This window comes from Porites lutea, chromosome 3 (assembly GCF_958299795.1).
Source record: "Porites lutea chromosome 3, jaPorLute2.1, whole genome shotgun sequence".
Taxonomy (NCBI): Eukaryota; Metazoa; Cnidaria; class Anthozoa; order Scleractinia; family Poritidae; genus Porites; species Porites lutea.
Window position 1 is genome coordinate 5,964,737 of NC_133203.1, and position 20,461 is coordinate 5,985,197.

The 20,461-nt window shown below is 42.0% G+C and overlaps 2 protein-coding genes across 2 annotated transcripts in view; one reads left to right on the forward strand and one right to left on the reverse strand.

Annotated features, from left to right (window-relative positions):
* Positions 1-10,733, reverse strand: part of LOC140930280 (amidase-like) — an 18,376-nt gene extending 7,643 nt beyond the window's left edge. Inside the window, exons 1-6 of the mRNA XM_073379958.1 lie at positions 10,612-10,733; positions 6,635-6,745; positions 6,342-6,471; positions 4,768-5,080; positions 3,788-3,988; positions 2,385-2,459 (exon numbers count right to left, since the gene is read on the reverse strand). Coding sequence (XP_073236059.1) covers positions 2,385-2,459; positions 3,788-3,988; positions 4,768-5,080; positions 6,342-6,471; positions 6,635-6,745; positions 10,612-10,633 — 852 coding nt within the window. The 5' untranslated portion in view covers positions 10,634-10,733. The remainder of the gene's footprint in view (positions 1-2,384; positions 2,460-3,787; positions 3,989-4,767; positions 5,081-6,341; positions 6,472-6,634; positions 6,746-10,611) is intronic.
* Positions 10,734-10,861: 128 nt separating this feature from the next.
* On the forward strand, positions 10,862-19,892 carry LOC140930281 (amidase-like). The gene is made up of 10 exons (XM_073379959.1): positions 10,862-10,999; positions 12,712-12,822; positions 13,099-13,228; positions 13,724-14,036; positions 14,478-14,678; positions 15,630-15,704; positions 16,684-16,849; positions 17,191-17,253; positions 17,951-18,238; positions 19,596-19,892. The coding sequence occupies exons 1-10, from the start codon at positions 10,978-10,980 to the stop codon at positions 19,787-19,789; spliced, it is 1,563 nt and encodes a 520-aa protein (XP_073236060.1). The 5' UTR covers positions 10,862-10,977; the 3' UTR covers positions 19,790-19,892.
* The last annotated feature ends 569 nt before the right edge of the window (positions 19,893-20,461 follow it).

A 20,461-nucleotide genomic window follows, 5' to 3' on the forward strand; every position in this document is an offset into this window, starting at 1 on the left:
CGCTAGTATAACGAGGTGGAGGAAAAACAACAACAACAAAACTCAAGTGGTTTCACGTGAGTTTCGAAGATTCTGACGTCATTTGTATGGTCCATTTGATAAAAAGACAACAATTTCGCAATTTTTTGCACTTTCAAAGACCATGTCGACCCTGGTAGTGTAGAAGCTGCTCGTAAGGTCTCTCCTAATTGGTCGCACCATGTCTCTCTACCAGAAAGCGCGCAAGAAATGTGGACAATGGAAAATTGTTGTCTATTATTTCCTTAAACAAGAAGACGCCTGAAGGCAGGGACAAGGGGACACAAAGGGACACATGAGACACAAGTGGACACAGAAGGACACAAGGGGACACTGGGAACAAAAGGGAACACAGGGGACACAAGGGACACACGAGGGCACACAAGTGGACACAGGGGACACAGGTGAACACAAGGGGACACAGGGGACACAAGGGGACACAGGAGAGACAAGGGGACACAGGGGACACAAGGGGACACAGGGGACACGACGGGTGACAGGGGACATGACGGGTGACAGGGGACACAGGGGACACGAGGGACACAGGGGACACAAGGGGAACCAGGGTAGGCAAGGGAACACAGGGGACATAGGGGACACAAGGAGACATGGGGGACACAAGGGACACAAGGGGACACAGGAGACAGAGGGGACACAAGGGGACAAAGAGGGACACAGGAGACACAAGGGGACACAGGAGAAACAGGGGGACACAGGGCATAGAGGAGACACAGGGGATACAAGGGATACAGGAGACACAAGGGGACACAAGAGACATGAGGGGACACAAGTGGACACAGGGGAAACAAGGGACACAAAGGGACACAAGGGGACACAGGGGACACGAGGGGAAACAGGGGACACAAGGGGACACAGGGAAAACAGGGGATACAGGGGATGCAAGAGACAAAAGGGGACACAAGGAGTCACAGGGGACACGGGACACAGGGGGACACAGGGGACACAAGGGGTCACAGGGGACATGAGGGAAACTAGGGGACACAGGGGATGCAAGGAGACACAGGGGACACAGGGGACATAAGGGACACAAGGCGACACAGGGGACACAAGGGGACGCAAGGGACACAAGGGGACACAGGGGAGACAAGGGAACACAAGGGGACGTAGGGGACACAGAGGACAAAGGGAACACAGGGGACACAAGGGGACACAGGACACAAGAGACAGAAGGGGACACAAGAGATACAGGGGATGTAAGAGACACAAGGGGGCACAAGGAGTCACAGGGGACACAGGGGACGCAAGGGAACACAGGAGACACTGGGGGACACAGCGGACACAAGGGACACAAGGGGTCACAGGAGACACGAGGGACACAAGGGGACACAGGGGACACTGGGGACACAGGGGACATAAGAGACACAAGGCGACACAAGGGGACACGAGGGGACACAAAGGACAAAGGGGGCACAAGGGGACACAGGAGACACGAGGGGACACAGGGGGACACAGCAGACACAAGGGGACACAGGGGAGACAAGGGAACATAGGGGACACAGAGGACTAAGGGGACGCCAGGGGACACAGGAGACACAAGGGGACACAGGGGGCCCAGGGGGACACACAGGGACACAGCGGACACAAGGGGAAAAGGGGACACAGGGGACAGAAGCGACACAGGGGACACAGGGGACAGTAAGATTGTGGTCTGTTTATGTAATTTTTTAAAAATTGTTTGGGTCAAAAATAAGGACACTATTCTTTTTACTAATTATTTAGGTTGAAAAGAAAATTCGCTTTAGATAAATGACTGAGATCCCGTGAAGCTTTCGGGAAAGCTGCTATGAATTTCAACGAAACCGCAGCTGCCCTAAAACTATTATCTCTTTTACATAGACCATCTTGTTGGAAAGTCGTCGTTTTATATTACCGGCGAAATGTTCAGGACAAATGAGTTTTTTGTGGATTTGATAGCCTGCTAGCTCTAGTTAAGGGCTAAATTTAGCTTTTGCGTTTTTATTTTTAGTACGTGATACGTCATGACTTGTCACGACACTAAAGACAAAGACCTTGGCTAAATTTATAAATTAAAGCACTAAGCACAATCAAGATAACAATATACAGCTTTTTCGAGAAAGGTTGTCGGGAAAACTGCACGCGACCATCCCGAAAGGTATTTTGGGTTGTTTGGTGTTCACTCAAGTTCTTCAAGGAAATTTGAAAGAGTGGCACGATAGGCCATAGACGTATGTTTGCGAGTGCTAAAGAAAAGCAGCAAAAGTAGATTCGACAGCTACAGTGTCAGGAACAGTGTATTAATCATATCCCATATTACCTTTCGCGATTTTCGCGTGCACATTTTTTCTGACAACCTTTCTCGAAATAGCTGTATACAACATACGCACCAGTGACGTATACTCTGGAACGTGTAGGTCACGTGGCTGTCCTGGATCCAGACCGTCATCATACCCAGCAATAACCTGTTGATATTGGTTGATATAGGTTTCTGGGAAACTGCCCACCTACCCCTCCCCTAAGCCATCATTTTGCCCTATGTAAGAAGTAAGTGTTAATGTTAGCTTAGGGAAGGGGTAGATGGACAGTTTCCCTGAAACCTAAATTGATCCTTGACATTTTCCGAGAGGTCGGTAAAAAAGAGGTGACTAGCTCTAGCTACGTTCGCGGCCGTTACTACATTGCTAAATTGACGAATGTGAAACGGCTATTATGTTAAGCCAAAATTATCAGGTATAGAGAAAATTTGCCCTCGTAGATTATACTCCCATAATAAACTACCTTTACTTTGACATTTCTGCCCCGCACCTTCCCCCTCCTCCCCGCTATCTCACGGCCCAGAGCAGCAAATCAGTTTCTGTTGACGTTCCCTCTAGTTTACGCAAGAGAGAATGAGCGTCATATAAAAACACTGTTTTCATAGAGAACTCACAGGGAATGCACTTTATATGAGCGCTAACGTATTGAGTTGGAAAGAACGAACTGGAGACACTTTTTTTACGTCTCCTCCTGGAGACGACACCGCCATCTCAACGTTGTCCTCCGAGCCACGCGAGGGTCTGGCAGGACAAAGGTAGCACCTTTATTTCTCAATTATTTTAAGACCATGAGTACTGGTTGAGACTAGGAGATCGAACCAGTGGCCTTCCGTTCTGCAATCCAGCGCTCTACTGAGTGAACTAGGGAGTTTAAGGAGCGACATTTTTGAGCGACGAACGTCAACCGGAAGTGAGCCTTTTAATTTTCTCTTTTAATATGCCTTGACGCTACTAAATTTGTATTGCTAAGTGTCTTTACTGTTATAGAGACGATTTGCCCAAGAATTTGATCAAAATCACGACCATGGAGTGCCAAAAGTCTACTTCCGGTTGACGTTCGTCGCTTAGTTAAAAACGTCGTTGCTTTAACTCCCTAATCAGATGTTCGGTTTAGCAAATGTAGCAAGTAATAACGCATCTCAGTGTGACAAAACTGAACATAAATTTAAAGAAATTCGGTCGGAACACGCAGTACAAACAAACACTTAGGCTATCAGAAATCGCGCAAAAATCACCGTTCTTATGCGTTAACAGAACCCCTATTCGGTATGGTTTTCGGGCCGGCGGAGAAGTTATCCAAATGACGAAGCATGAATGGGCAGCAAGAGGCCGTTAGATGGTGGCTCGTTCGAAATAAATTCCTTACATTGAAAATAAATTCTTTTAACCACATAAACAGAAGATTTTAGCTCTAAAATGTTCCGTAGAAAAAATAAACTCTTCAAACAGAACTTTAAAGCTTGTTGTCATCTTACTTCTAGCATCAAAGCAATGTCATAGACAGTCCTGGCCAAAGGTCCCGTATGATCCAAAGTCACATCCAATGACATGATGCCCGTAAACGGAACCAATCCGCAGGTCGGTTTCAATCCCACAATTCCGCAAAAGGAGGCCGGGACTCTTATAGAGCAACCTGAATCACTACCAGTCGCCATGTCAACGTATCCTCCAGCCACCTTGAGGACCAACAGAAAGGCATTCTAAATAACTAAGAGCAGAAAGAGTTAGGCGACTTCCTTCGCAAATGATCCCCAGACCGTAAATGATCCCCAAAATTGACCGCGAATGATCCCCATTGTCGACCGCAAATGATCCCGAGAGGAAAATCAGAATGGCTTGGAGTCAAGATACTGGATCAACTTGTGAAAAGTATTAAACTGAATAAATTTTGTCTCTCAAATAAATGCAAAAATAAAAAAGAAGAAAGAAAGTAAACGTTTGCTTGATTTTTCTCTTAAACTGATTTTTGGAGAGAGAAATATTTTCTTAAATTTAAGACATTTCGTTTCACACTCTTACTAATATTCGAGAAAGCACAGTACTTTGGACAGGCTAGCCTAGAAAGTTTCCTAGAAAAGTTATTACAAGTAGAAGAAGGTGTATAGGAACTTGACTCTACATGATGTTTTTAAGAAGAAATTTGTCAAATCCAATCTACCAGATACTCAGTATCAATTTGAGAAAATGATAATATTTGTAACCCTGAAATTCTCTGAAACCTACCCCGAACAAAAATTTGCGGTCTGGGGATCTTTTGCGGTCGGGGATCATTTGCGGTACTGTACAAAACTTCTATGTACGGTTGAAACAACTAACTTAACATGTATGAACAATCGCCTAACTTGAAGCGATCATTAACAAATATGGAAACGTCATAGTTAGAAAACGGGGACTTGGTGAGTGGGTGAATTACAATAAGAACAGCGTATCATTTAAAATCATTTTCTGATCTCACCAAAGCAGCCGATCCCGAAGACGAGCCACCCGCCATCCTTGTTTTGTTGTGTGGATTCACCACCGGCCCGGTGGCAGCTGTGAAACTCCCACCATCCCAGCACAAGTTTTCACAAACAGCTTTGCCGACTATATGTCCACCAGCATCCAATATCCGGGACACCACGGTGGCGTCGATATCCGGGACAAAGCCCTCCAATATCCGGGAACCATTCATCATGGGTACACCTGCTACACACATGTTATCCTTAATGGCAACTGTCTTGCCTTGCAGTTTACCACTTGGTGCTCCTTTGATGTCACAGCGCCAGTACCTGATAAAAAACGCACACTGTAGGGTTTAACATAGCTTAAGAAAACATTTAACATATCTCACGGATGAACTAAGGCCTTCGTAAGTTGACCAATGAAGAGATGCCAGACTTTGTAGATCTAAATGATCTGGAGACTCTCTCTTCATCATAAAAAAAATGCATTTTTGCAAGAAAACAGGCTAAATTCCAAACTACAGCAAAAAAAGCTCAAAATTCAATTTTATCCAGGAGATCTGGAGATCCATACGGGATACTGGGAGACTGGTGCCATACCCGGGAGAGTCGGCGTTTACGACAATGCGGTCACCGTAATTGCCCCCAAAACGGGGCGCCTGGGACACGTGTGACGACATCTCTTTTAACGCTCGGAAGATGGCGAATAAAGCTGCCAAATCATGTCCAGATACGAACAGTTATACGAAAGTGATCCACATACACGCAATAAAAGTTAATTTGACTGGCATATTTTCAAGAACTAAATCAGTCTCCTTCCACGGTCGGAGCCGATTTGAAAGTTCCTCGGCGTTTCCGTTAGACGTTTTTCATAGATACGACAACTGGTCAAAGTCCAGGAAGAAGAAAAACTGAGAAAAGAAGAGAGTTCAGTTTTGTGTACTTTGGACGTCCACATTTAGTGTGCCAAATAAAACTGGAAACCCCAGGAATGAAAGCCATCAGGATGCAAACAAAGTTCTTGATAGTTTATTCAAGTTTCTAGATGTTGGCAAGGGAGTGGCTTTCGTAGTCTCAAAGGGCATGCTCTTGTCTTGGAATCCATGAATTGTGAAGAAGGGGCAAATTGAAACCTATGGTTTTAAACATTCTATTGTTAAAACTTTTTTTACAATAGATTGTCCCTCGAATACCACGGGGTTCCAGGGTGTTTAAAGAAGACGTCGTACGTAGCTGAGCGATAAACACCTCCGATTTCTACATGTAGCCTACGTTGCTTGCAGTTCAGTTGTTCGGGCATAGCCAGTTCACAGACCCTCTATTTTCTCTTAAAACGTCAATCACCCCCCACCCTCTTTAACCACCCAGCTCCTGCCCTTTCCTCTCACCTACCCCTCCTACCCTCTATTCCCTGAGGCTCCAACCCCTCTGTCCTCCCCCACAAGTGTGTGCATACCCATACCTTACCTACCCAGGAGGTTGTTTATCTACGATAATAATTTTTGTTGACTAAACACATAACCTTAACTCGTTAACTCTAAGTCTTAAACTTAAGTTCTTATCTGTTTGATAGACAGCTGTCTCTCACCAAGCATTGTAAGGGTTTTCCTCTGCTGACGGCCTGTAACCTGGCGTCCGTGGATACTTGACCGGAAGCTTGGGATCTGGTAACTCATACAACCGCTGGTATGTATCACCCAGAGTCTTGGAAATAGCCTCTGTTAAATAGAGAGAATTTCTGTGCTTTAATATCAACAATCAAGATTCAGCTAAATTGTAAATTTTCATTGAACACAAAGGATTCTATTATGGATATTTCAATCATAGTTTAAGTTTAATTTTCAGCTCAGGTTTAGGGCTTCACTGGAACAAGAAATTCACCTTGGTACTCCATTAGCTCTCTCTCTTGCATGTCTAGTCCCAGGTCATGTGCAATTTTAGATAGACGCTGAAGGCTTGGTACACGAACTGCAGGCTCTTTGTAGAGCTTTTCTACAAAGAAAGGAAAAAAATTGAGCAATATTTCTGTACATCCCTTGTTATAATAATTTTTTTTTCTGTCCTGAGAAAAGCCTATGAAATAATTCTTTATAAAAATTCACATATTTACTTTCATGAATAACCTAGCCTGTGCCTATGCCCTCCATATATCATTTTATTTGTTTCTTGCTGGTTTCTTTTTCCCCCCGGGGGGGGGGGGGGGTACTGCCATATATGGGCTATATAGGTATGTGCCGCTGTGAAGGGTACAGTTTTCAAGCAGTTTACTCTAGGATAGGGTATATAAATCAGAGGTTTTGGGTCTAGAATAGGGTATCATTTTTCAGGAAGAAACTGATCAGTTGGTTGAAGATTTTATCTAGCCTAGGAAACAGCTACTCTAGGATAGGGGGTATTTGGGGAGTTTACTCTAGTATAGGGTAGCAAAATTCAGCTGAACTAGCTCTGGTATAGGTTAAGGGTTCCAGGGTCCCAGCGGCACATCCCCACCCAGAAATTCCTAAAGTACCCCACCTGGGCTTTTACCCACCCTTCTCAAAAAGTAAAAGATATGTCTGATCACAGATTAGGAATACACATCCAACGCTTAAAGAAGCCAGACAGTCGAGTACGTATTGAAACTATTATACCATGTTCACACTATAGTGGATAGCTCTTATGCCTAAGTGAAAACCATACCAAATTGGGCTTCTCATTACATAAGAACAGTGATTTATTCCATTTAGAAGTTGAGCTTAAACATGTACTGCATAATTTTGCAAAAGCACCCTGGCTATAACCTTGGTAAAAATAAATATTTGACTCGACACCATATTGCTTAAATTTTCAAAGAAAAATCCAGTAGACCTATTAAGCTTGTATGCTTTCTTCACCTAATGAAAGTCCCAGAGGAATATGTATTTTCATAATTTATGCGGACATATTTTGTATATTTCTATATGCAAGTGCATTGAAAGAAACAGTTCTCAAGGTTAGAGTATTATTGAGGGTTTTTTTGTTTTCGTTTTTTCTTGGCCTTCAGAGAAATTCATTTATTCTCTTCATTTCTCCAACAGATGAACAGTGTTCGACCAACACATGTAGCGTGTTTTGCCTGGGGATTTCCCTTTAGACCGAGCAGGAATGATAATGAAATGGTCACTCCAATTTCATTTAAATAAAAAGGGAAACCAATCAAACAGGAAAGAAAAAAAATACTGTGGCTGTTTTGAAGAATTTAATTGCTTATTTTAGTATCCTCTAGTCAGTAAGTTCATGAGTTGATTAAGTAAGCATAATAAAAAAAATATATATAAAAACTCAAATATTGGCATCAAAGTACCGGACACAGAATGGCAAACGACCAAACGAAACGTTCAGCCTCTGGCCTCAAACAAAAACCCTGATTATTACAGGTGTACATGACCTGCATTGAAAAAAAAACAAAACATACCAGCTAAAGTGGTCGATTGGATGTATAATTTTAAAATCCGTCAAACAGTATATAACCGTCTAGTTATAGTGTATGACATTAGCAGACTAGAGACTGCAGACTGCAGACAGCAGACCACAGAGTGTAGACTGCAAGACTGTAAATTGAATGAAACCAAAAATACAGTAATAAAGGTGACGTTATCATTTCCCACCTTCTAACAAAAGAAAAAAGTGAAAAAGAAGCGAGGTTGATATTTTCAGCCCAAATTACATCGCCCTCATTCCTATTTTATTAAAAGAAGCTGTTGGCTGTTGAAACAGCAGAACAATGTCTGCTGATGTCATGAACTCACTCATGAATCCATAGCAACAGTCTGGCATTATTAGCCTGCACCACAGACGAAACTTAACTCTCGTCAAGTCCATCTGCGAATCCTTGTTCTGAGCCCTCACCTGCATGCTGTGTACCAGGATTTGAGTACGCGCAACGATTGGCCTGTTAAAGATGCTATTGTCAATTTGCCTATTGTATTAGGATGAAAGGAAATTCAAAACACACTTCCAGTAATTTGTTGAGTCTGTTGGAACCCTCTGAACCACACCCCCCTTCCAAAAGTCCCTTGTATCAGTGGTGTCAGATTCCAGTGGTAGGATCTGTTCCTTTTAGTTTATTTAGCATATCCCTTAATACCGCCAAGATAAAATATTTATGTTATTTGAAAGGTGTCAAATGTCCACGATCTATCCTACTTGTTCTTGACATAACTGTAGTAAACATCATGTGCTCGCATCTAAAAATGTTCTTCACAGAAGACCGATATTTAGACAGGTAATAGTTGGCATGCCCTGGGGGGATTCCCATATAAAAGTAACAGGGATGCTCATCATCTCGCTTAGGGGTGTAAATTACAGATTTTGGTCTCTAATAGGGTGTTTGAGACAGAAAATCACTGTATTTGCCCATTCAGCTATTGCTTAGGGCCAGGCATAAAGAAATTTACAAAAAATGCTCTGATGTCTGTTTTAGTATGGTCACTACTAGGGGTCAGTTTAAGCTTGAGCCACACCCACATTAGTCTCCCTTTGGGGTTTAATTTTAATTTTCCAACGTCTTTGATACGGGAGTCCCCCTGCATGAGGGTGGTAAAGGGTATTTTCGTGACTCGTGATCGGCCCTTTTTTTTTTCCATGAAATGTGAAATGGCTAATTTTTTCCCCGTGAATCGTGATTTCAATAGTAGCCGTGAAGCATGATTTTGCAAAATTATTTTCCGTGAAACGAGAAATAAATGTTTAATTCGCTGTGAACCGTGATTTTCATGATGTCTTTGTGATTTTCGACAACCGTTATTACGTAATAAATGATATTGTGTGACTGTGACAGGACAGTTGATCCCTGTTGCGACAACTTGGTTGGTCTGGTTTTCAGTGATCTTTGGTCAGCCATCATTTTCATCCTCTGTTTTGTCTATTTCGACCATAATGGCGGAAGCGCATCAACGCAATGTCCGAGATTTTTTTTTGCATCGCGCAGAATGCCAAGTGGACGGATAGTGAAAACAACAAACAAGGCTTTGCTTTGGACGTAATTTTTCAAAATGAAACAGTATTTAACTTTTGTTTAAAGAAAGGTTCTCCTTTTTTTCCGTGAAGCGTGAAATGCCTATTTTATTTTTCGTGAATTGTGAAAGGACCGTTTTATTTTCCATGAAACGTGATCTAGACCCCCCCTTTACCACCCTCCTGCATTAGCATGGCTTCTTGTCATTATCAAATAACAGTAACCTAAGAAGAGGAAAAAAGAACCCTACTGAAACCTGAAGTCAATGCTTTTTGTGATGCGAGTTGATAAAGAGTTGGTGAAGAACAGCCACCAGCATCTTGGAAATGAGGCCAATGCAACTTTGCGCTACTTTCTCACTTTTTTAGAAGCCTGGGCCCAGTTGCTCGAAGCATGGTTAGCGTTAACCAGCGTTTAATACCTTGACAACGTATTGGTTTTGATACTGCTTAACCAATGGTTAAAGCTAACCATGTTTTGAGCAACTCAGCCCTGGAATCTAAGTAATATCTCTGATGACGCCAACTTTATTAGGATAATTTCGGTGTCATTTAATTTACAATCTACAATTTACAATCTGCAATGTGTGCAGTATGTGGTCTACAGTCTGCGGACTGCAGGTCTGCAGTCTCCAAATGTCATACACCGCTAGTTAAAGCCATTGTTTTCACCACGCTTGATTGAGCATTGTGTGACGTTTCAAGAAGCATCACAAAACGGTTAAAGCAGGGTTCAAGAAATTAAACTCTAGTTCATGTTGTCCAAAAGGACATGATTTGTACTGTAATATAAGTAAGAAAGAGTAACTCGTTTTTTTCGCATGGAGGCCCGAGGAGGTTATGTTCAATCTAGACGGTCACGTTAATAAAAGTGTACAACATACCGTGAACACTGCCCTCGGCCATACTAAACACAAAATCCTCCAGAACGTGCGCAGAGTACAGTCGAGCTACGAGTTCAATACATGTTTTAAAAATTCTCAGGGCCACGGGATGAAGCAGGAGGCAAAACTGCCGTAAAACCGTTCACGTGAAAGCAACAAAACACGCCGTGCAGTGCAAAGTTCCTGAGCTAACTCGTCCCCAGAACGAGGTTTGGTTGCGTGACTTTCAGCAAGGAATTTATGACCTGCTGTCATGCACCCTGCCTCGTGACAGGTGTCCTTCACTTCAACATACAAGATCGCCAGTTCAAATCTATTCTCTGATCTTTTTCTTAAGCTCAAAATCCCAGCTTTGAAGCTGTAGATATGGCTGATGGCAACGAACAAGGTAAGTGAGTTAATCTAGGTGAAAATTCGTAAACACTTCTCTTGCTCTTACATTTTCCAATTGAGCCTTTGTGTCTTTTGTCCGGTCTGTACAAGACGATCAAATCGCTTTTACTTAGCTTTTGTGAAGATAAACTGAATCAGAAATTAACCTGGCAGTTTTTGTAAATAAAATGTGAAACTATGAGCTGAAATCTCTTTGATTTTCTTTTTAATGGAGTCGCGTGCCCATTCTGATGAGATTGTCACCTACATGTGTATGGAAGCAAACGTTGTTGTTTAGCTGCTTCTTCTGATAAGTTATGGGTGATCTCTCCTTTGTCGACGCGACATATCATTCGATTCACTTATGATCGAAATCGAAATTTCCAGAATCCTGTTACTATATTCGTGCTAAAGTTCATTCAGCTGCTTTATCATATGAAGCGCTCAGGCCACTATATATCTCGACTGCCGTCAGGTATGAGCTCTTAAATCAAACGAATGTATTTTCATTCAGTGCCAGAATGTTGCTGTTTTTAGAAGTTCTACTAAAGCGTTTTGGGACCAGAGCCCGGGGGCGGGGGGGTACTTTAGGAATTTTGGGTGAGGATGTGCCGCTGGGACCCTGGAACCCCTAGCCATACCAAAGCTAGTTCAGCTGAATATTTCTACTCTATACTAGACTAATCTCCCCAACACCACCAGCCCCCCCCCCCTCCCTCTTCCCTTATCCAAGAGTAGCTTTTAGGCTGATTTGCATACATTTAAACTTGCCGATTTGATTTTTTTATATTATTGAGTGGCAATTCTCGTTTTCCCTAGTCTAGACTAAAATATTCAACAATTGATCAGTTTCTGGAAAATGATACCCTATTCCCGACCCAAAATCTCTGATTTATATACCCCTATCTCAGAGTAAACTGCTTGAAAACCATACCCTTCGTAGCGGCACTGATACCTTTCTAGCCCATATATGGCAGGGCCCCCCGGGGCAAAAAGGTCACAGCGATCAAACTGTACGCTAAAGACCCAGGGGACGGCCGGGGTACCCCATACATTATGGGCTACACGGGTATGTGCCACTATACAGAGGTTTTTTGCCTCTCTGACACTGGAAGCGCAATGGAAGATGAAAAACTTACCCTCAGTTCCCGGGTTCATTTTACTTCAGTTTAACTCTGGAAGAGAGTCAGTTTTTCCCCTTAATTCCTGATTATTCTTTTAGGAGTGAAACTACGCTCCCCTCGTCAAACAAAATGCCTGAAAATAATAATTTGTACATATTTTTCTTGGCTTATTGTCTAGAATAGGGTTCCTATATTTTAGACTTATTGCCGGTCTGAAACAGGTTCAGAGTCTCGGACTCCGCGGCACATCCCCAAAGTAAAATTCAAGGGGTACCCCCTCCGAGAAATATATCTATACAATGCCAGTCTCCAAACTTTAACACGAACAGCAGCAGCAGTCCACTGAAAGACCTACCAAAATTAAGAATTTACAACCTATTTAATCCTAGGAAGAGAAATTTTTGCAGCACATCAATGTTGAGTCGGGATTTTTGACGCGCACATGACTTTCGCTAATTTTCACAAGTTCTTTTTAAGTGAAAATTATGAAGAACAGCTTTGTTGAAATGTTAGTTAATCTATTCTAAGAAATCCTTGGATCATTTTTATAACCACCTTCCTGCATATTAGGTTTAATTTTTCCTTCCCTTAATTCGATCCACAGAGAAGCTTTACAAAGAGCCTGCTGTTCGAGCACCAACCCTGCAGCATCTATCTGAAATTGCGCGAGGTCTGGGGTTTGACATGGAAGAGAGTGAGCTGATGGAGCACCGAGGTAAGATTGCTTGTACGAACAGGATCGGTGTATTAAAAACGTTAGCTCAATTCTACCCCCTTAGTCTCACTTTCATGTAGCAACACCGGTGTTACGTGACAGAGAGAGGGGGGTGGGGTGGGTGGGGAGCCGTTTGGCAAAACCTCACTGGATTAACGGAACCTTTTAATGCTGTCATTAAAAGTGGGTGCATAGTATGTCTTGTATCCGAGCTCAGTGATCTTTCTCGTGTTAAATAGAACTTTGATTGTTGCTAACAAAAGCCTCTTTTTACAGAGGCTATTTCCAAGACTCTGGGTGACACATACCAGCGGTTGTATGAGCTACCAGATCCCAAGCTCCCGGTTAAGTATCCACGAACGCCAGGTTACAGGCCGTCAGCAGAGGAAAACCCTTACAATGCTTGGTGAGAGACAAATGTCAATCAGAGTTCACTAGAATAATATTCCAAACCGACCGAAGAGTCTGCTAGGTGGAGCTACGTCCCACTATAAATACTGATTATGAAATTTTGAGATTAACTACAAGTCACAAATCTAAAGAAATATAAAGCCTCGAAATAGCACTTAAGTCTATTTGAAAATTACTCTAAAATTTAGGATACATATTTAAAAGTTTCTTCCTTTAATGGACTTAGTGGAGAGGAGCATCCCGTTTGACAAGGCTATATCGTAGAAGAGTGAAATGTAAGAACATTTGGTCTTTCGACATTCTTACTTTATAAGATAAAGTTGGTTATAAACGAGATCGACATAGGCTATTCAGAGAGTATATGACGTCGTGAATTAAACGGTCGTGTCTCGTGCTAGTTCAAGAAGAGGTATAAATCGGTGGAGAAACCAGATTTTCCTTGGCACATGCCAGTCCAATTAACTTTTATTTTAACTGTGTTGTTTATCAGGTACTGGCGCTGCGACATCAAAGGAGCACCAAGCGGTAAACTGCAAGGCAAGACAGTTGCCATTAAGGATAACACGTGTGTAGCAGGTGTACCCATGATGAATGGTTCCCGGATATTGGAAGGCTTTGTCCCGGATATTGACGCCACCGTAGTGTCCCGGATATTGGATGCTGGAGGACGTATACTCGGCAAAGCTGTGTGCGAGAACTTGTGTTGCTCTGGCGCAAGTTTCACTGCTGCTACGGGGCCTGTGGTTAATCCACACGATAAAACGAGGATGGCTGGAGGCTCTTCTTCTGGATGTGCTGCTTTGGTAAGGAGATACCGCAATCACTTTAATCATAACCCCAGGGACCCATTTTTTCCCGCTATTTTAAAGGGGGATCTTAAAAAGAGAGGGGGGCTTACCAAAGAGATCACGGTATATCAAAAAGCCGAGTGAATTTTTTCAAAGATATGGGTTGTCCAACAGGTGGGGTCTGTCTGTAGGTACCGTCATCACAAATGAAACAAAAGAACCAAACCATAGAGTTCTCCCGCGGGCTTTATTATTTGGTTGTATTGTTTCTTTTGTTGTTCATAATCGGTGCCTCGGTACCTACAGAAGAAACCGATATGTGTAAAGTTGCCACGATGCTGGAATTTGACAGAAGTTTAAATCAAATACTCTTCACTAATAGAAAGTGATGACCACACCACTCTTTTAAAATCAGTTCAAACGACGTAACTGGGTCTTTTTGTGGACATTCTAAAGGTGGCCGGAGGACAAGTTGACATGGCACTCGGTGGAGACCAAGGAGGCTCCATAAGGATCCCAGCTGCCACGTGTGGTATTGTGGGATTGAAACCCACCTATGGACTGGTGCCATATACGGGCATCATGCCAATGGAATTTACTTTAGATCATACGGGACCCATGGCCAGGACTGTCTACGACACAGCTTTGATGCTAGAGGTAATTACTTAGAGTTTCGTTTGTCTTAGATCGTTAGACGTTCGGAAACATGATTCTTGTAGCAAAAGATAAACGATATCGCTTTTCTTTTAACAATGGACAATCTCGTTCCCAGTTCAGCTAAACAGTCACAACGTACAAACGTAAAACACCTTGAAACAACGCCGGTAGAGGGACCTTGAAAAGAAAGGGCATTAGCTCATTGTTGTGCATGTTTAAGTGACGTTACTTCTGCGTCCTATGCTCCCCAACAAGGTGTTTAATCTGATGTGATTCATGAATGGAGAAAAATCTTGGTTGAGCACATCCTCGGAGACCCAGGGGCAGATAGTGGGGGCAAGGGAAAGTCTAAACGGGTGAAAAATATGGCTCGAAGAAAAGTAAAGAACTCCCCGCCATCCCCCCCCCCGTTTAGACTTTCCCTTGCCCCTGGGTCTCCGAGGCTGGATTAAACATATCCTACATGTTGCTAGGATGCAGTTTCAAAACCGAGCCTACCATGTATAAAAAAAACAAACAAACAAAAACGAGAAGTTTAAAGACTACTGCAAAGCTGATTCAGAAGAACGTGTATTGTTTTTTTATAACAATATTTTTATCTATATAGCCGTGCGCTTAGTACAGCGGCCTCAGGTATGATCATCACTTTATCAACAAACGGATGCTTGCACTCGAAAAACCAGTTTGACAAGAGAAAACAAGATTGACTAGTCCAGAAGTTCGAGCTGCGGTGACTTCAAAGACGCGGTTCAGGAAGATCCTCCTTATCTCCTTCTCGGTCAAGAAAAGGAGGCTCTGCTCGCAGGGTGACTTGATAAGGTTTTTCTAATTCAAATTGTGCATAAGTAGCACCACTAGAGGCTACATCAGACTCTGAGTCTGCACAGGGCTCGGCTTTGCTTTGTTTTGCTAATGCTACGCCTCAGCTAAAAGAAATGTCAATCTCTCTAGGCATTGGCGGGATATGATGACGGACTGGACCCGAGACAACCACGAGACCTTAAACTACCAGAGTACACTGCTCTGGTAAGTTCTTTTTAATTTGTAATTATCTACTCCTTTTTCTACTGAACTCAAAATAAAACTACAACTACTCTTACATGAATATAAATCGTAATAATCACTACCGGCGAGGACGCTTTGTATACAGTTCAGTCCGACTCATAAAGCTTACGTGAAATAATGGCTGCGGTCACATCTGGGCTACTAACTATAGTTAAGACGGATAACTATAGTTAGCTATTTCGGTAATGTGACCGCTTCTCTCTTCGCTCTAACTATAGCTAGAAAATTTACGCCTTGGTGATCCAAAACCATACAGACTAACTATAGTTATACCCAAGCAGGGTTCGTGGGTTAGTCTTAAGTTTACAAACAAACAACCAATCAGAATGTGACACTTCTCTTCGCACGTGCTAGATAAGCATATATAAACATGCAAAATAAAAAACAAGCGTGAAGCGAGGGGGAAACCAAAAACAACAAACAAAAAATTTACATAGGCTGATTAGAACTAACTGTTGTTAACTGCGTGGTGTGACTGCAATGTCGACCGAAAGCACTAACTACAGTTAGGTATGAGCAAGAGCCATAATGGGAATAACACCACGTAACTTGACACTAACTTAAGTTAAACATTAGTTACGTCGTAGATGTGACCGCAACAAATAACAACGTTAACTGTAAAACTGAGTTTACCAATCTTCAGTTTAATCGATGTTTAATCTATCTCATTTTAAGCTCTTTCAAGTTAGAGTATTTTAAATATTAAGACATCTCTATTCAAAACAGGGAGGTAATTCTTTATAAATGGAAAATATAATGGTATAGAAACTATCCTGAAAAGTCGAATTGATGTATTTAACTAGCTGGATAAGCTAAGTGCACTTTCCACTATAAAAGAATCCTTTAACTTCATTCTCTGTGTCCTAGCATAATTTTTGTGTTTCTTTTTTGTGTCATAATATAACACTAACTTTCTACCCTGTCAATTTGTCTTTGTTAGCTGACAGGAAAAATAGAAAACCTGAAGATAGGAATCTTAAAAGAAGGGTTTGGTTTGGAGATCTCCGAACCTGATGTTGACGAGATGGTGAAGGAAGCCGCCGGACAGCTGAGCACTAAATGCGGCGCAGTCGTCGAGGAAGTTTCAATCCCAATGCAATCAGATGGTAACTGAAATTTTATTTTATTTTATTTATTTATTTTAGTTATTTTTTGCAAAGTACTTGCCCAAAAGCTTGTGGTTTTCGGCTTGCAAAGATAGCTTGCGTAGCAACATGGATAATATCCATGGTAGCAAAAAAGAGGTTTAAACGGGTCCAAGTCTCCTCCGTTCACTCGGGTAGCGCGAACTCGCTTGGGAACGAGGCTGTTGAACGACGGCTTTTAGGCGGTGATCACGGCTAAAACGTATTTGAGGTAAAGGCGAAAACTTAAAATTTCTGTCAGAAACGAATATTCGTCGTGCTTATTAAAGAATCGTTCGTATTATTTCTCCTTTCTATACAAGGACATGGGATCTTTGAAGCAATTTTTCACATGGGAGGTGATCGAATGATGCTGAAAGGAGCTGGTAAGCGGCTTTTGTCTTACAAACAGTCAAGCTAAAACTATGTTAGTTTAGAAAAGAGAAGTTACTTTTAAGTAACTCCTGTTTAACTCTAGTTACTCTGTTTAAAAACGGTGAATTCGCGTTGTTTCAAATTTTATCGCCAGGGGCGGATCTAGGGGGAGGGTGCAGGGGGTGCGCACCCCCCCCCCCCCCGAGTTGACCTGCGGTTTTCTAATACAACTAGAATCCGGCAAAAAAAAACTATGTTGTTTTATTGGTGTTGAAGTAGAGCAAGAGACGAGTGCACCCCCTTATGAAAAACATCCTGGATCCGCCCCTGATCGCTATTACTGATACACCGCGTTAACCTTGGATTTTGAATTTTTCTGGATTTGAATTCTGAAATAAGCTTACTTGATCAAATCAAATTGTTGTCTTTTGTTCACGTTACCCATAAAACGTGAAATTAGGAAAGTTCGCGTCGTAGTCGTGTATTATGCATGACAGCAAAAAATGTACAAAATGTGCTGCACGTGCAATGTTGTTTTGCATTTTAAACCTTGTTGGCCACTAGTTCAGGAGGTTTATTTAGTAGAAAATTAAGAGATGATGATCATTTTCCTTGGCTAAATGTCTTTGAGGCTTGTTGGGGATTACTGAAAACACTTTTCGTCAAAAATTCATACCTCTATTCAATTTTCCTTTTGCTTCCATCCAGGTTTTGGTTCTTCAGCGGAAATGTACTACGATACAACTCTTCAAGAGGCTGTTTTCCGTGGTCTGAAATGCCACTCGAATGAATTGTCAAGAACCACCAAATTCCTCAGGCTGATTGCAAATTACTTGCATGAAGATTACAACAGCGTTTTCTACGGAAAGGCACAGAACCTAGGCCGAGTTCTATGCAAAGCTTACGACGAGGCCTTTGAAAAGTATGACGTGTTAATTCTACCCACCATTCCAAAGAAGGCACCAGTCTTCCCGCAACAGAATCCTTCCCTGAAAGGTAATGTTGTGACATTCGTTAATATGCTCTTTACTTTGCCGGACTCAACAGTTTAGAAAGATGAGAGAAGTTGGAGCTCTGTTCATATCCGTACTGTCAATGTCGGTGTGTAGAATTCGCCACTTTAGAAACGAGAGGGAACTGGGCCGAGTTAACTCTCGCAAAGACTTCTGGAACTGTAACTAAGGAAAAGGAAAAAAAGGGGGCATTAGGGAGTTTAAGGAGCGACGTTTTAGAGCGACGCACGTCCATCGGAAGTGGACGTTTTGCACTCTTGAGCCGTGATTTCAAAAAAAATGTGGGCAAATCGTCTCAGTGTATAAGAATTAAGACACTTAGCAATACAAATTTGGTGGCGTCAAGGTAATAAAAGACAAAAAGGCTCACTTCCGGTTGACGTGCGTCGCTCAACAACGTCGCCGATTAAGCTCCCTATTAAATAGGGACTTCAAGATCCAACTACGCGACGGCAACGAGAACGTCGATTAAAAAGTGAATTTGCGTTCTTTCAGTCTTTATAGCGATTATTCCTACCCACTTACTTTGTCAAATGTAGGCGAACCCTCCTGAAGCTGAATTTCAAGGGGTTATATCCAAGCTCAGAAAGAGAAATAAATTTCGTCGTTGCTTGTTTACGTCCTCCGTAAAACGCAAATTAGGCATTTTCACGTCGTAGTCGTGCAAAAACGGGAAAGAAATGTACAAAGAGGTGTGATGCACGTGCAAAGTTGTTGTTTTGCTTAATTAAACCTATTCTTTTTGTGGACGTTTTCGTTGCCGTCGCGTCGTTGAATCTTAAAGTCCCAAATAATAGCTGACCGGCGCGTCCCAAGTAACGATTCCAGTTCCCTTCTCTCTGCTTGAGTGGCGAATGGTCGAAACTTATCACATCTTCGCTAAATTGTTGAAGCAAAGCCAACAGTTTTAACTGCTCAGAATGCTTCTTAAAGCACTCAAGGATGGGTATTTTTGCGTACTTCAGAGAATTTTTATTTTTTATAGAGGCCACTCGCGATATAGCGAAAAAATTGCCGGTAGATGACCAAATACCAGCTTGAGTCATCCAAATAATGTCTCCTGAGTGTTATATGTAAAGTTTGGAATACACAAACGTTGTCTTTTGAAACATTTTGCTTTCTTGAAAAACGTTTGCTATCATTTCAATTTTAAATTTTGCGCTTCGAGTAACTTATTGTTTTTTTTTTTTTAATGAGCTGCTGATTGGTCGACAACAAACTCTCTAGGAATGTATTGTTATTTTCATGTAACCCAGTTGGTAAACTTTGTCTAAGTGGCCCCGGCTAGTAGTCGCCCGGCTGTCTTCAATTTAGCAAAAGTTAAATTAATGTCTTTGCAGAATACGCCGAACGAGCCATGGAAAATGCCGTGAGTACCTCGTCCTTCAACGTCACAGGTCACCCAGCTCTGACAATCAACGCAGGCTTCAGGGATGGCTTGCCAATTGGAATGATGATTGTTGGAAGAAAGTTTGATGAAGCCACTGTTCTTAATGTCGCCTATGCTTATGAGAAGATCAGAGATTCAAAATAGTAACCCAACCTTCATATGAAACTGCTGCAAACTGTTCGAAGTTTTCAAAATATTTTACATAGTGGTTTACTGCCAAATCAGCATTTAGTTAATTTTTTTTGTAGTTGCTAACAAAAAAGTTTAGAAATAACACTGCTTAATCCCACAAAAATGTTATGAGAACAAAGGTCGGTGTAAGAACCTGTAATACTCGGGAATGACGTAAAACAAAGGGGAAGAAAAGAAGTTAACACAATAGAAGTTAGGAAAACAAAAGGTTCGTAAGAAAGGAAAAGTTTACAGGTTCTTACACCAAGGTAAAACCCAAAAAAGGGAATTATCTGCGAGTAAAACAGGTCTTGATTCCAAAACAAATTCTCCCGCAGTAGTGCGGAGAATTTTGCTTTCTGGTATTAGGGTTTAAATAGTTAAGCCAACTATATGGTTTGTTTTTTTTATCGTCTCTCTAAAGATATCAAAATTTAATTTTGATCAATCATAAAACTCACAGCCAATTCGCTTAACCCATCAGGGTTGCAGCAAATAGATGTGTCTAGGTAGCCAGATTCAAGCGCGGGAAAAACTCAGCTAGTGGGCAAGTCATTACTGAATTTGGTTTTACTTTTGATTGGTTAAGAAATCACTTGTGACATTTCAGCCGTGTGACATCACAGGTCATAGGAATGGAAAAGC

Coding starts and splice junctions, on each gene's coding strand:
- LOC140930281 (XM_073379959.1), top strand. CDS start 10,978: ATGGCTGATGGCAACGAACAAG. Junction 11,000..12,711: donor GGCTGATGGCAACGAACAAG/GTAAGTGAGTTA, acceptor TTCGATCCACAG/AGAAGCTTTACAAAGAGCCT. Junction 12,823..13,098: donor TGAGCTGATGGAGCACCGAG/GTAAGATTGCTT, acceptor CTCTTTTTACAG/AGGCTATTTCCAAGACTCTG.